At 37.6% G+C, this 16522-nt stretch overlaps 1 protein-coding gene across 1 annotated transcript; it reads right to left on the bottom strand.

Moving 5' to 3' along the window:
- Nucleotides 1-1586: 1586 nt before the first annotated feature.
- On the bottom strand, nucleotides 1587-13383 carry GCSH (glycine cleavage system protein H). Its single transcript, XM_006087087.3, has 5 exons — nucleotides 13328-13383; nucleotides 13079-13202; nucleotides 11844-11907; nucleotides 3543-3674; nucleotides 1587-1965 (listed from the first exon to the last, which is right to left on the bottom strand). The coding sequence occupies exons 1-5, from the start codon at nucleotides 13381-13383 to the stop codon at nucleotides 1868-1870; spliced, it is 474 nt and encodes a 157-aa protein (XP_006087149.1). The 3' UTR covers nucleotides 1587-1867.
- Nucleotides 13384-16522: the final 3139 nt, after the last annotated feature.

The raw sequence follows: 16522 nt of genomic DNA, 5'->3' as shown, positions 1-16522 counted from the left end.
TTAACAGTTTCACCTGGTTTTAGAAGCTCATAACACACCACACCTTCCTGATCCCACCAAACGCAGAGCATTGTCTTTTTGAAGTGAGTTGGCCTTGCAGTCGATGTTGATGGTTGACCTGGATCAACCCTTGATTTTGTGCATTTGGGATTCTCAAAATAAATCCACTTTTCATCGCCAGTCACAATTCGATGCAAAAAAGACTTCCTTTCGTGCCACTGAAGCAACATTTTACTGATGACTTTTCGGTTTTCCATTTGTCTTTCGTTCAGTTGATGTGGTACCCATTTTCCTTCCTTTAAAATCTTTGCCATTGCTTATAAACGATCGGAAATTGTTTGCTGAGCAACGTTTAATATTTCTGTAAGTCATTTTTGAGTTTGACACGCATCTTCATCCAATAATGCTTGTAATTGTTGGTCTTCAAACTTTTTTGGTTGACCTGGACGTTCTTTGTCTTTCACATCGAGATAATCACTTTTAAAGCGTTTTAAACCAGCGTTCACAAGTATCTTGAGATGGAGCATGTTCACCATAAGCTTCCCGAAGTATTTAGCAGCACTTTTCTTCAAAATAAAGTAATGAATTAAAACTTCCCACAAATGCTTTTTTTGGCACGAAATTTGACATTTTTAAGCGTAAAAATATCTATGATGTTAACACCTTCAGCAAATTTGACATATGAAGTTTTGAAGCTTGTTGTCAAAACAACAAAATAGCATACATATCAAATCGCATATATATCAACATGTGTAACTCCATCTATTGAAAAAAATCCGCATTAACTGGTATACCTAGTATTTATATTTACGTGTGTATGTAATATCCCAAAAATATCCACATATTACAGTTGGCTGAATTAAAATATCATTTGGGATTGTAAATATGCTTAAACTATAAAGAACATTCACTATCTAAGTCAGTGTCTAAGCTCAAAAAGTTTCACTTCTATTCCGATTACGTTAAGTGAAAACCTGAATGATTTAACTTTCTTAAGGATGCCATCTATGTGCCTTACTGATCAAACTTTCCTTTCCTTGTTTTCCTCTTCTCTTTTCTAACTTAGCATGACAGAAAAACAGTATCAGTGGTTTCTTTTTCATGATATTAAAGGTGACCAAAAAGTACTTAATATTATCAGGCAATTAGATTTTTGCTTAAGAAAAATCACATTTATGGATGACTAAAAGGAAACATTTTCTTGGAACCTTTCCTTGTTATGGCTTCAATTACCTTAAAACAAACAAAAACTTTCAATAAGTTAAAATTCACATCTTCACAAATACTAGCATAGTCACTAAATGATATATTAACAGCAAAACAAAAAACATTAATGAAGTTGAATGTTTTATTATTAAACTTTCTTATTTTCCTGCGAGGCTGCTACTTCAGTGTATAAAAATAGCACCAGCAAACTCAGTAATTGCTAACTTAAGACAGTATTGTTCATCACGTGACACTGTAACAACAAAAACTTTTATCTATTGCCTGTTATTTCCAATGGAAAGATCATTAAGTATTGTGACCCAAATCCAGAGACCGATGTAAGCAAATCACAGTATTATATAAGGCTTAAGATAACGTTATCCTTGTAATATATAATTTTTATTACTAGATTTTACCATAGATAATTTCAGGAATTCTGAATATTATAACTGTAGCCTAGCCTAAAAACCATAGGGAGTTGTGGAAAAGATGCACATTGTATTTATCTGCCATCATTAGATGGTGAAGGGGTATTTTCATCCAGTAGCATTGTTGTAGTTTCTTTTTTCATTGGAATTATTAAATCTTCTATCCACCACTAATTTAAGACAACTATGCTAGATAAATTGTTTCAGACTACTTTATTTAGGTGGGTTCATTTTCACTCCTCAATAGATTTTATGTATTTCTCATATGCTTCTTCACTCATTAGTTCATCTAGTTCTGAAGGGTTACTCAGTGTCATCTTGATCAGCCAACCTGCAACCAAAGAAAAGTATGTTATATTCCAAATTACCTTTTTAAAGAGTTAAAGTCAAATTCATTAAAAAATGTAAAATAGTTTTATTTTAAATTAGCTTATATTTAGTATTATTTTGGATTTTTTTCAGATGCACAGCATAGTGGTTAGACAATCATATGCTTTATACAGTGATCTCCCTCTGATGTTTTGAGTACCCACCTAACATATACGCAATTATTCCATATTATTGATTGACTTGATTTCCTATGTTGATTATTTTGTAACTACTAATTAGTACTTCTTATTCTCTTGACTTTCTCACCCAACCCTCCAAATGTCTCTCTTAATCAGTCTGTTCTCTGTATCTGTGAGTTGGTTTCTATTTGTTTGTTCATTTATTTTATTTGTTAGATTCTACATGTAAGTAAAATCATATAGTATTTGTGTTTCTTTGCCTGACTTATTTCACTTAACATAATATCCTCTAGGTCCATCCATGCTGTCACAAATAAGATTTCATTCTTTTTTATGGCAGAGTAATGTATATGTGTACCACAGCTTTTTTTATCCACTCATCTATTGATGGGCACTTGTGTAAATAATGTACAATGAACATAGGGGTGCATATATTCTTTTGAATTAATATTTTGGGTTTCTTTGGCTATACACCCAGAAGTGCAATTGTTGGCTCATTAGGTAGTTCCATTTTTAATTTTTTGAGGAACCTCCATACTGTTTTCCATGGTGGCTGCACCAATCTGCATTCCCACAAACACTGCAATAGGATTCCCATTTCTCTACATCCTTACCAACACTTGTTTTAAAATAAATTCTTTAGTGCCTCAAAATTAATGTAGTAGTATTTACCTCAATGACTCATTTGTTCAAGGAATTTTAAGTTTTAACATTAAGAATTAAATTAATTTCCTTGCATATCATTATAGAAAAGATTACAACTAGAATAGATTCCACTATAATGGATTAAGGACTGTTAGATTGTAATAAGCATCAACAAATGACACTGAAAACTTTACATAGGGATCCAAGTATACAAAAGACTAGGTATATCTTTCATTAACAAGAGGAACACCAACACTGTTAACTACTGATGTGAAGGACATATAAAGTAGAGAGTTAGAAGGGCTTGGTGACAGGCAACAGAGAACTACAACCTAATCCTAATTTTACCATTTATGGATGTGTTACCTTAACAGATAAATCCTTTCTGGGCCTCATTTCATCTACAAAATGAAGAAAATTGCTACTAGCCCACCTCACTGAGTAATTATAAAGATGAATATGTGAGAAAACTGAAAATTAATGAAATAAGTATTATTCTATTATCACCTACATCACAATATAGACACTTTATGTTTGAAGAAGTAAATACTTTGCAAATGTTTAATACTAAGAACCCTGTAAAACAAGGCCATGCTTTATTTTATCAACAAAGATCTTAATAAACATAACCTTAGATATTCAGCTAATCTGTGCTTTATTAAAAGCAGAACATCTCTATTTAGTACCAAAAAATGCAAAGAGATAAAGTCACAATTCGCTAAATCTTGCTTTTCACTCTAGATTAACAACTTACCGTCTTCATAACAAGATTTGTTGACAAGTCCTGGATTTTCTACAAGCGCTGTATTAATTTCAGTTACTTCTCCTGACAGAGGAGAATAGAGTTCACTAGCAGCTTTCACACTTTCCAAAGCACCAAACTCATCTAAATTAAGAAAATGAAAGAAAATATTAAATGTCAAAAGTTAATGACCTAAAAATGCCAATATAGAAAATTGGTCACTTCAAGTTCAGTCATGATAAAATTCCAAGTATCTTTATTTAAAAATAAAATCGTAGATTTTGTCATGTTTGTATCATCTATGAGAAGGGTATCAATATCCTCAATAAAGCAGACCTATTTCTGTATTTAGACAGAATAAACAAATGGTGATGTATCTGAATACCAGAAGTGCTTGAATTCACTAAAACTCAATCTTCTTTAAATTTACTATGGCTCAGAAAAAAAAAAAATTCAGAAGATTCCAGTAGCAGTAAAGTACCTCAGACCAACCTTTCTACAGATACACCAAAACAAAAAACAAAAAAACAATTACATGAAGTATCCGTAGGATAACCAAAAGGAGAGTTAATATTTGGAAGAAAAAAAAAAGGGACCCAAACTGAGATCTTCTTTTATACAATGCATACACTGATAACACCATGCTATCCAAAGACCACAGTGTAATTAGAACACAAATAGAAAACCAGTATTATTTCTTTAAAGGGTCAAAGGGTGAAGTATGGGGCTGCCAAGGTGGCTGGAAAATGAGGATTTCCTTGAAAGAAAGGAGGATGGAAAAGAGAAAAAGTAGTCAGCAGAAAGATCCCCAAACGACCTACAGACCCACCTGATAGAATTACCAGAGAACCTTAAAATAGCTATTATAAGCATATTAAAAGACTTTTTAAAAAAGATCATAATAAATGAACATATGGAGGAATACTTGTAAATAAATAGAAATTTTAAAATGGACTTTTTAGAACTGAAAGTAAACTACATAAAACAAAATATCCCCTGAATGGTATAAACAGCAGACTGGATATAGTAAAACAAAGGATCAGTGAACATGAAGAATGATAATCTGAAATTAACCAATCTAAAAAACAGATAAAAAAAAAAAAAAAAGGCTGGCTCTAGCTGGTTTGGCTCAGTGGATAAAGCATCAGACTGAAGGGTCCCAGGTTCCATTCCTATGAAGGGCACGTGCCCAGGTTGCAAGGTTGATCTCCAGTAGAGGTGTGTAAGAGGCGGCCAATCAGTGATTCTCATCATTGATGTTTCAATCTCTCTCCTATCTTCCTCTCTGAAATCAATAAAAAAATATATTTTTTAAAAAGGCTGAAAAATTAATAGAGCCTTAGTCACCTATAAGACGATATCCAGTGGTCTGAAGTGAATAATGAGAATACAACATACCAAAATATTTGGGACACTAGAGGCCCGGTGCACGAAATTTGTGCACAGGTAGGGTCCTTAGGCGTGGCCAGCATTCAGGGCCAATCGGGGCCTTCCAGCTGCTGGCTGGAGCCTTCCTTCTGCACTGCCCCCTGGTGGTCTGTGCACATCATAGCGAGCGGTCGAACTCCTGGTTGGTTGAACTCCCGAGGGGACAATTTGCATATTAGCCTTTTATTATATAGGATAGCTAAAATGGTGCTTAGAAGGAGATTAATGTCTTTAGCTTTTGTTTAAAAAGAACATCTTGACTATACAATCAGTCTGCAGAGGTGGGTCTCTGGAGGCTTTGAGTCTTTGCCTAATCAAATTAGTCAGAAACAGCATTATACACTGTCCTGTACTGAAGATTGGGAGGTATAACAGATCTACCTAATACATAGTCACAAACACATACAGGCAACCAAAATAGGGAGACAAAAAACCCCCAAAATAAAACAAAACCCCAAATGAAAGAACAAGAGAATTCTCCAGAAGAAGCGCTAAATGAAATGGAGATAAGAAATTTATCAGACATAGAGTTGAGAATAAAGATGCTTAACAGCATGAGAAAACATATAAAGAACAACATAGCACTAATAAAGAACAATGGAAAGAACACACAGTAGATAGGGGAAGCTGAGGATTGGATTAGTAAATTAGAAGACAGTAGAAAAAAAATCACTCAATCAGAGAACCAAAAAGTAAAAAACAGGACAGCTTAAGGGAGCTGTTGGGATATGTAACAATATCCACATAACAGATGTGCCAGAAGGGGAAGAAAGGGAGCAAGGGATAGAGAACGTGTTTGAAGAAATGATAGAAAACTTCCCTAACTTGGTGAAGGAAAAAGTCATAAAGTTCAGGAGGCACAGAGTGTCCCAAACAGGCCCATGCCCAGGCACATCATAATTAAAATGCCAAAAATTAAAGACAAAGAGAGAATATGAAAGGCAGCAAGAGAAAAGCAACCATAAGGCTGTCAGATGTTTTCTCATCAGAAACTCTACAGGCCAGAAGGGAATGGCATGAAGTATTCAAGGTAATGAAAAGCAAGGATTTGAAACCAAGATTACTATATCCAGCAAGGCTATTATTCAAAACAGATGGTGATGCCCTAGCCAGTGTGGCTCAGTGGATAGAGCGTTGGCCTGCGAACTAAAAGGTCCCAGGTTCGATTCTGGTCAAGGGCACATGCCCGGATTGTGGGCTTGATCCCCAGTGGGGGACTTGCAGGAGGCAGCCGATCCATGATTCTCATTGTGGATGTTTCTATCTCTCCCTCCTTCTTCCTTCCTCTCTGAAATCAATAAAAATATATTAAAAAAATAAAAAATAGATGGTGAAATAAAAAGCTTCCCAGATAAAAAAAGGCAAAAGGCGTTTATTACCACCAAACCAGCACTGCATGAGATGCTAAAGGGATTGCTATAATGAGAATAATAAAGAGACAGTGAAACATAGGCATAAATAATTAAAATGGCAACAAATAAGTACCTATCCTATATAATAAAGAGGTAATATGCAAATTGACCATCACTCCAACACACAAGATGGCCGCCCCCATGTGGTCACAAGATGGCCTGCAAGGGAGGGCAGTTGGGGGCAACCAGGCCTGCAGGGGAGGGCAGTTGGGGGAAATCAGGCCCGCAGGAAAGGGCAGATGGGGGGAACCAGGCCTGCAGGAGTGGGCAGTTGGGAGCAACCAGGCCTGCAAGGGACGGCAGTTGGGGACAACCAGGCCTGCAGGGGAGGACAGATGGGGGAAAAGAAGCCTGCAGGAGTGGGCAGTTGGGGGTTACCGGGCCAGGAGGGGACAGCAGTTAGGGATGACCAGGCTGGCAGGGGATGGCAGCTGGGGGCAACCGGGCCGGCAAGGGAGGGCAGTTGGGGGCGACCGGGATGGCAAGGTAGGGCAGTTGAGGATGACCAGGCCAGCAGGGAGCAGTTAGGTGCTGATCAGGCTGGCAGGGTAGTGGTTAGGGGCAATCGGGCCAGCAGGGAGCAGTTAGGCATCAATCAGCTGCAGGGGAGTTGTTAGGGGATGATCAGGCTGGCAAAAGAAGCGGGTAGAATCAATCAGGCAAGCAAGCAGTTGCCAGCCTGCCTTCCATGTATTAAAAAAAGTATGTCTCACTGCCCGGTGGGATCGGGCCTAAACGTGCAGTCGGATATCTCCCGAGGGGTCCCAGATTGGAGAGGATGCAGTCTGGGCTGAGGGACACACCCCCTCCCATGCACGAATTTCGTGCACTGGGCCTCTAGTCTATATATATAAAAGCCAAAGCGACCGTCTGACCAGTAGCAATGATGCGCAATGACCACCAGGGGGAAGAAGCTCTGACTGGTAGCTATGACGTGCACAGACCACGAGGGGGCAGATGCTCAATGCAGGAGCTGCTGAGCGACCTCTCGCACTCTGGGTCCCCTTGGGGGATGTCAGACTTCCGGTTTCGCCCTGATCCCTGCAGGCTAGGCCAAGGGACCCCACTTGCCAGAGGGACCCCGCTCACTCTGCAGACGTCCTTCGAGCCCCAGCGCCACCCCAGGTGTCGCCAGCGCAGGAGGTTGGCTCCAGGGTGTGGCCGGCCAGTCTCACCCAGTCCCACCCCGCTGGCCACCTTTTAATTAATTTCTTTTCAATGTGCACGAATCCATGCACCAGACCTCTAGTCAATAATAACCTTAAATGTAAATGGACTAAATGCTCCAATCAAAAGACATAGGATTGCTGAATGGATACGAAAACATGACCCAATTATACGCTGTCTACAAGAGACCCACCTCAAAACAAAAGACTCAGGATGAGAGTGAAGGGATGGAAATTTTCCATGCAAATGGAAACGAGCAGGGCATTCCACAAAACTATAAAGGTCACTACTTAAAACTAAAGGTATCGATCCAACAAGAGGATATAACCCTGGTAAACATATATGCACCCAATATAGGAGCATCTAAATACATAAAAAAAACTTCTGGAAGACTTTAAGGGAGAGATCAACAGCAATACAGTCATAGTAGGGGACTTTCACATCCCACTGACTTTACTGGATAGATAGATCTGCCAGACAAAAAAATTAACAAGGAAATAGTAACTTTAAAGGACATTGGATCAGATGGATTTAATTGACATTTATAGAATATTTCACCTCAAAGCTGTAGAATATACACTCTACTCAAGTGCACATGGGTCATGCACATTCTCAAAGATAGATCATATGTTAGGACTCAAACAAGTCTATACAAATTCAAGAAGATTGAAATCATATCAAGCATCTTCTCAGATCATAATGGAATAAAATTAGAAATCAACTACAGTAAAAACACTAAAAAACATTCAAATACATGGAGGCTAAATAACATATATTAAACAATGAATGGGATACCAATGAGATCAGGAAAGAAATTAAAAACTTCCTGGAAGCAAATGAAAACGAACGTACAACAACCCAAAATTTCTGAGACATAGCAAAAGCAGTCCTGAGAGGGAAGTTCATAGCATTATAGGCCTACTTCAAAAAACAAATTAATAATAAACTATCTACAGCTTACAGAATTAGAAAGAGAACAACCAGAAAAGCCCAGAGTAAGTAGAAGGAAGGAAATAATAAAGATTAGAGCAGAAATAAATGGCATAGAGACTAGAAAAACAATACAAAGGATCAATGAAACCAAGAGCTGGTTCTTTGAAACGATATACAAGATTGATGTACCTTTAGCCAGGCTCATCAAGAAACAGAGAGGAACCAAATAACTAAAGTCAGAAACAAAAGCAGTGTGAAGTAACAACTGGCACCACAGACATACAAAGGATTGTAAGAAAATACTATGAACAACTATATGCCAACAAAGTGGATGATATGGATGACATGGACAAATTCCTAAAAAAATAGTCTTCCAAAAGCAAATCAAGAAGAATCAGAAAACGTGAATAGGCCAATAACAACTGATGAAATAGAAGCAGTAATCAGAAAACTCCCAGCGTGGCACAGTGGTTGAGCATTGACCTATGAACCAGGAGGTCACGGTTCAATTCAGGGCACATGCCTGGGTTGCAGGCTCGTTCCCTAATAAGGGGCGTGCGGGAGGCAGCTGATCAATGATTCTCTCTCATCCTTGATGTTTCTATCTCTCTCCCTTCCTCTCTAAAACCAATAAAAATATATTTTTTTAAAAAAGCTTTTCATAAAAAAAAGCTTAAAGGAATGAAAAGGTAAAACCACAAGCTATGACAAAATATTTACAAAATATATATCTGATAAAGAATTTGTATCTAGAATATATAAAGAATGCCTAGCTCTGGCCAGTGTTGCTCAGTGGTTAGAGTGCCGGCCCACACATAGAAAGGTCTCAGGTTTGATTCCTGGCCCCAATTGGGGCACATGCAGTAGGCTATCAATTGATGTTTTTTCTCACATCAATGTTTCTGTCTCTGTCTCTGTCTCTCTCCTTCCCACTCTCCCTTCCATTCTCTCTAAAATCAATGGAAAAAATCCTCCTATGAGGATAAACAAACAAAAAGAATGCCTAAAAGTCAATGGTAAAAAAAAACCCACAAAAAACGAAATTGGTAAAAGACTTGACTAGAGACTTCACAAATAAAGATGTTAGTAAAAAGCACAAAGTTGCTCAACAATAATATTCCTGAGGAAATTCAAGCTTAAACCACAATGAGATCTATAGCTTCTGGAAAACTGAGTCTCATATTGTTGATGAGAATGTAAAATGGTACAAACATGGAAAACTGCTTGGCAGTTTCTTATTAAGTTAAACTTATACCTACTCTATGAGCCAGAAATACTACTCCTGTATGTATTTACCCAAGAGAAGTGAGGACATATATTCACAAAAAGAGACATACAAAACAGTTTATAGTAGCTTTATTCATAATAACTCACAACTAGAAATAACACAAAAATCCATCAACAGGAGAAAGGATACAAATGTGTCTATTCATACAGTGGGACACTCTTCAGCAACTAAAAATTGAACTACTGCCCAGCTGGAATAGCTCAGTGGTTGAGCGTCAACCTTTGAACCAGAAGGTTACTGTTCAATTCTCTTACGCACCACTGACCAGGGCTTGAATAACTTCTATGCACCCAGGATCAATTAGAGTGCTTTTCACTCAAGTAACAGGATACTTAAAAGAGCAAGGAAGGGAGAGGGCACATGCCATGTTGAGGGCTTAATCCCTAGTGGGTGGTGCACAGGAGGCAGCTGATCAATGATTCTCTCTCATCATTGACGTTTCTATTTATCTCTCTCCCCTCCTCTCTGAAATCAATAAAAAAAACTGATCAACATGAATGAATATCAAAAATCATGACACTGGATAAAAGAAATCAGACAATTGGGAAGATTCATGCAGGATGTCATTGGATTGTATACTTAAGATCTATGAAAATACATTTTCATATGTATCAATTTAAAAATACATATTGTAGAAAGTTTTAAAAAGGCATTTTTAAGTTAAGTATATTACCAGCATATTTATATTAGTAGAATTTTTTAATGCACAAAAAGGCTCATGACACTCACTTACTATAAAGAGATATTCTGAAACTTATGGTCTGCTTGAGTAGCAGAGTGGGTACACAGTAAATAAAAGAACTTGAGAAAATGAGAACTGTGCGTTGATGTATAGAAAAAAAGATCATTAACCACACTGGGGGTTTTATGATGACATCAGAAATGGTTTCTAGGAAGCCCTTCAAAAAGAGGGATGTGATCGACCATGATGTTGAGAGACAGGAAGCAGAAAAATATCAAACAAGATAAATGATGGGGAAAGTTTAAGCAGAAAAAGAGATGGCCAATACTGTCAAAGATACTTACATTATGCTAAATTTCATTTAATACTATAACTCTATGAAGTAGATACTATTATTATTATCCTAACTTATAGATGAGACCTAGATTATGTTTGTTCCTCAAAATCACACAGCTAATATTTTGTGAGACCAGGCTTGAAAACCAGGTTCTGACCCTTTTTAGCTCATATGCTTTACTACCTCAAAGAAAAGCAGATTTTACTTTTTAAACTTAATAGGCCTCAATATGAATATGTGGAGTGGAGAGCAAAGAAGCTAACACCCATTTCCCTCTACTTCTTCCTACCTTCCATTATAATGTCTTAAAATGCTCATTATTCTCTTTGCCATCATCCTTAAAACTAGGGGTGGCAAATATATGTGCCAAATATAACCCATATCCAGCTAATGAGATGTAAGAGAATAAAAATGAAAGCCTGTCCATCTCTTCCTGCTTTTGGACATCGTCATTTGAGAATGTGACAGTGTCTAAGATTTTGCTGCCATGTTGTGAACTGTGACACTCTGAGGCAGAAAAAGTACTAAAAGAGGTCATGTCCTTCACTGAGCCACTCAACCAATCCTCTCTTCACCTATGTCCAGACCATTTGTACTAGTATAAGATATAAATCCCTAGCCCTGGTCAGTGTGGCTTTGTTGGTTGAGCATTGTCCGGTTGCATGCTTGATCCCCAGTCAGTGGAGGTGTGTGTGGGAAGCAACCAATTGATATTTCTCTCCCTCTCCCTTCCTCACTCTTTTAAATTTTTTGTTACTTGAGTGAAAAGCACTCTAATTGATCCTGGGTGCATAGAAGTTATTCAAGCCCTGGCCAGTGGTGCGTAAGAGAGGCAACTGATCTCTCTCTCTCTCTCTCTCTCTCTCTCTCTCTCTCTCTCTTCCTCCCTCCCTCCTTCCTTCCTTCCCTCCCTCCCTCCCTCCCTCTTACTCCCCTACCCCCCTCTGAAATCAGTGGAAACATCCTCTGGTGAAGATTTTTTTAAAAGTTATTTTTCAAGGTAAAGGTTAGGTAAAGAAAATTTATGGCATGAATGATGACAAACCAAGGTAAGAAAAATACTCACCTTGCTTGTTTAATTTTGTCCCAATTTCAGGCAGACTACAGTAAACAACATCTCCCAATGCTTCCTAAAAACAAACAAACAAAAAAAACTCTAAGACCCCTGTAATTTCAGATAGTTGCACAATTTTACATTTGATGGGCCACATTTTTTGTGTTTTTTTCTTACAATCCTTTAAAACACAAAACTATTCTTGGCTCAGGACCTGCAAGGAAACAGGCCACTAGCTGGACTTCCCACAGCCATAGTGACTGGTTACAAACCGTATATCCTTCAAAAGATTACTATCTCCCCTGAGAAGAATCACACTTTGCATTTTTTCACTTCTGCAGCCATTTCTCCCTCAGCATTTGCCCATTAATTCTTACCCATTAATTCTTCAACTCATAGTCACAGGCGTTATACGCCTTGAAGACCTTGACTCCAATAAGAAATTATCTCTCCATCAGGTTACCACCCACTTTACCACTCAGGTTATCCATCTTGTAATGTTTTGTATGTCATTTTCCATGTAGGTAATTACACTCATAGATAAATTCCAAGAGGTATAGACACTACACAATATTTCACAAGCACCCTGTATTGGGCTTCAGTAGGTACACAGATATACCAATGAAGATATATTTGTCATTGACTTTCAATACCTGATATGCCAACATTTCTATAAAATATTTTATATTTCCATCAGTTATCATCCCCTTCCCCCATAGTGCCTCATCTCCCAGAGATCCAGTTTAAAATTATTAACTGGTGCCGCCATTTGACTTAATGTTTTCTTTTACACAATATTTCAAATATGGGATCAGTGGGAATAGGGGAGTTAATACAGAAATAGATAGGCTAAATAAAAGGTTTCCCTCTGAGTAATCTGTGCCAATCTAGGTTTTTCCCTCTTCATCTCCCCTGGTCGTGTGTATCACTGTATCCACAAAACACTATCAACACTCTACCCTTTTGCTGCTTCTTTCCTTAACTACCCCAATATGAAACGAACACATTTCTTTCTTGAATAAGGTTTATTTCCTACCTTCAATTTTAAATGTTAACCTTTCAATATCTCTAACATACTCTCCTAACCAGGTTATGTTTTTCACTTGTTTCACTTATGATTGATGTTTCTCTAAGGGCCTGTTAAGGGCCGAAAACACTAAGGGCAGAATAAACAAATTTTAAAAGACAGAGACAACCCAATTTAGGTGAGAGCAGACTATTTTAACTATTTCGAGACAGTCCAATACCTGTGCAAAATTGCTGATTCCCACTGTTCCAATACCATTTTCTGTTGTTATCCATTCATGTTTCTCTGTGAATTTACGCACTAAAATAGAAGACCAATATTTCAGAAAAGCAGTAGCATCACTTCTTATAATGCATTTTTTATATCAATGCTGTCAAAAGGCAAAACTTTCCCAGTATTTGGTCTGACTTATTGACATTGCCTTTCAATAGTACATGCTCTGGAAAAAATAATCGTGACTAGATGGTACATCTTAAAAGTGCTATCACTTAGACAAAGATGGCTTGATGTGAACACCTTGCGCATCTTTTGGAGATTTGATTATCTGCTCTAACCTTACTTAGTCTAAATCACACACAAAAAATTTGAGGATATTTCAAATGTATACTTATCTTCTAATTGGTCTGTCTTGTAGAAAAGTCTGTCCCTCTGAAGACAGATTTGGAGTGATGAAGTTTTGGAATGAGCACAGACTGCTCATAAATTATTTAAGCTAAAAAAATAACGTGCCATTTTAAAGTTGACCTAAGACAGCTTCTGTACAAGTTGGTTGCTTGCAGGCAAAGTGGAATCTTATAGGAATGAAATTGACCTAGTAAATTACAACTTAAATAAGTTCTTAAAATTCCATTTTAATGGAATTCAGGCCTGTGTGGAAGAAATAGGCTACCATCATTTAAAGAAGCAAACTATAAGATAACAGTCACCTCAGAGCTAAGCCATGAATAGGTGGAAAGTCAAGTTCTATTGATCTTTCATTGGAAAGGTTAGCCCTTGGCTTTCTTTATGAGTTTCTCTTCAAAGATATGGTCGCCCTAGCCAGTTTGGCTCAATGGATAGAGTGTCAGCCTGCAGACTGAAGGGTCCCGCATTCGATTCTCATCAAGGGCACATGCTGGGATTGCAGGCTCGATCCCCAGTGTGGGGGGTGCAGAAGGCAGCCAATCAATGTCTCTCTTATTTCAATCTCTCTCTCCCTCTCCCTTCCTCTCTGAAATCAATAAAAAAAAGTTTATTAAAAAAAAAAGATATGGACAAATATTCAACAATTCCTGGAAGAAAGAGTGACCAAAATTTAAGATATGAAAAAAATTATTTAGGATTTAATGTTAAAAGTACTTGCTTTAAGAAATAAGTAATTAAAAAAAAAAAAAATATATATATATATATATATATATATTACTTTCCAAAATGAAGTATTTTTTCCAAAAATAATGCATCAGAAGTGAACTGGAAAATGGTTCATTAATTCCAATATTTTAAAGTAAGCCTTACTGGTTCACTCTTCTCCCTTATCCAAAGATAGTTGTACTTAAGACAGCATTAAATTGCTTTGATTATACAGCTATGATGCGCAACAGAATGTAAATAAAGTATAGCTTATTCCTTTCTTTTCCCCTTAGCATTAAAAAGCTTTTAATTTTATATTCTTCAGTGGAAAAAGTTGCAAAATCTGTCACAAAGGAATTTGCTTTACTTTGTTCCACTTCAAATAACTGAATGCTTCAGTCTATCTAATCCTTCTATTAAAAAGCTTAAGATTTGGTTCGCTGGTGTTGCGAAGTGGTTAGAGCGTTGGCCCACTGACTGAAGGGTCATGGGTTTGATTGCCAATTAAGGGCATGTACCTCAGTTGCAGGTTCAATCCCAGGCCCCACTGGGGGCTTGAGTTTGGGAGGCAGCCAATCCACGTGTGTCTGTCTCCCGTCATCCCTTTCACTCTCTGTAAAAGTCAGTGGAAAAAATATCTTCATTCCTCCAGTGAGGATTTAAAAAAAAAAGTTTAAGGTTTATACTTGATGTCCTTCCTGACTGCAACACTGTCCCACTTTTCACTTTTTCTTGACTATTTCATAGTTCAGTTTAGAAGCTCTTTCCTGCCACAAGCCTAGTCTAGCCCTTCAAGACTGGGTTCCTGGGCCCATCCAGCACATTCCCATAGCACTCTGCACTACTCTCCTCACCATAACCCCAAACACACTCATAGAACTTAACATACTACAGATACAGCCCATTTATCAATTTTCCCCAGGAACGTAGATTATAAGTACAAAGCAAACAAGTGCAGAGTTTACTTCATTTGTACTCCCATTTCTAAACAATGCTGGGCATATAGTAAACTCTTAAAAGTTGGAGTGAAGTAATTTTTAAAAGTTTAAGTAAAAGGGATTCTGAGCAAAATATCTAATATATAAAATATATAATTATTTGGCTACAACACTGAATTCTCCCTATCATTCTCTTACAACTCTAGAACAGGTTGTTTAAAACTAACATACCTTTTAAAAGGCTAGAGAACTATAAATATGACTTCTCTGAGACTATTGTCCTGATTTTGGCCTTACCATCTTACCTAATTGTAAAGATAATCTTAAGAATAAGATGGCTCTCACATTCAATTTAGCAACTGAGCAAGTAAAAGTTTAGAGGAAGAGGCAGCAACATTGCTAAGCTAAATGTGCCTAGGTCCACTTGACTTCAAGTCCATGTAAGCCTTTTTTCTAGGCCAGCCTATTTAGGTTCAATGATTAGTACAATTCTTTAACCCTTGGCCCAACAGGAAAAAAGTGGACAGGAGATTATGTAAATAATTACTTTCTTACTGAGCTTTGAGCCTCAGAAAATTAGGCGTTTTGAGAAATCTATGAAAGGTTTGTATTTCCCTAGAGGCAGCAACATTGCTCAGCTAAATGTGCTTAGGTCCACTTGTCTTCAAGTCCATTTAAGCCTTTTTTCTAGGCCAGTCTATTTAGGTTCAATGATTAGTACAATTCTTTAACCCTTGGCCCAACGGGGAAAAAAGTGGACAGGAGATTATGTAAATAATTACTTTCTTACTGAGCTTTGAGCCTCAGAAAATTAGGCGTTTTGAGTAATCTATGGAAGGTTTGTATTTCCCTTCTTTCAAAGTCACCAGGCAGATAAAATATATTAACAATTTTTATCGGTCAATTTTTTGCTATTTATTTGATTCTATGAACTAAAATTTAATAACATTTATCAAGTACTTACTATGTGCCAGGCTTTATGTACAACAGTTACATTACTATCATTTCACCCTCCCAACAACTCTGTGAGGTAAGACTATCATTTCCATTTTCCTGATGAGGGAAACTGACTCAAAGTTTTGCTCGCTTTAACTGGTAAAAAAAATCTAGATCCAGTGCTTTCACTTCAATTAATGCTCTTGCTTTAATTTTACTTTAGAGTTCTCATTGATATGATCCGTGGAGCAAACTAAAAGCCTATTATTAGTCTCCACTTTTAGGGTCCACGATGCCCACAAATGAGAGACAACCTAAGGTCAAGAAGCTTAGGGGCACTGGCCGGATTTTCCAGGAGCCAGCGGCAGACTCCTGCCCCGGACACTGCGATCACGCGTGCTCCAGGCTCCCACCCCACCCCCCTCCCGCCTCCCTAACCTGCAGGACAAAGGCTGCGGTGT

This window comes from Myotis lucifugus, unplaced genomic scaffold (assembly GCF_000147115.1).
Source record: "Myotis lucifugus unplaced genomic scaffold, Myoluc2.0 scaffold_35, whole genome shotgun sequence".
NCBI lineage: Eukaryota > Metazoa > Chordata > Mammalia > Chiroptera > Vespertilionidae > Myotis > Myotis lucifugus.
Note: the sequence above shows the minus strand (reverse complement) of the source record. Positions and strands in the feature narration are given on the sequence as shown.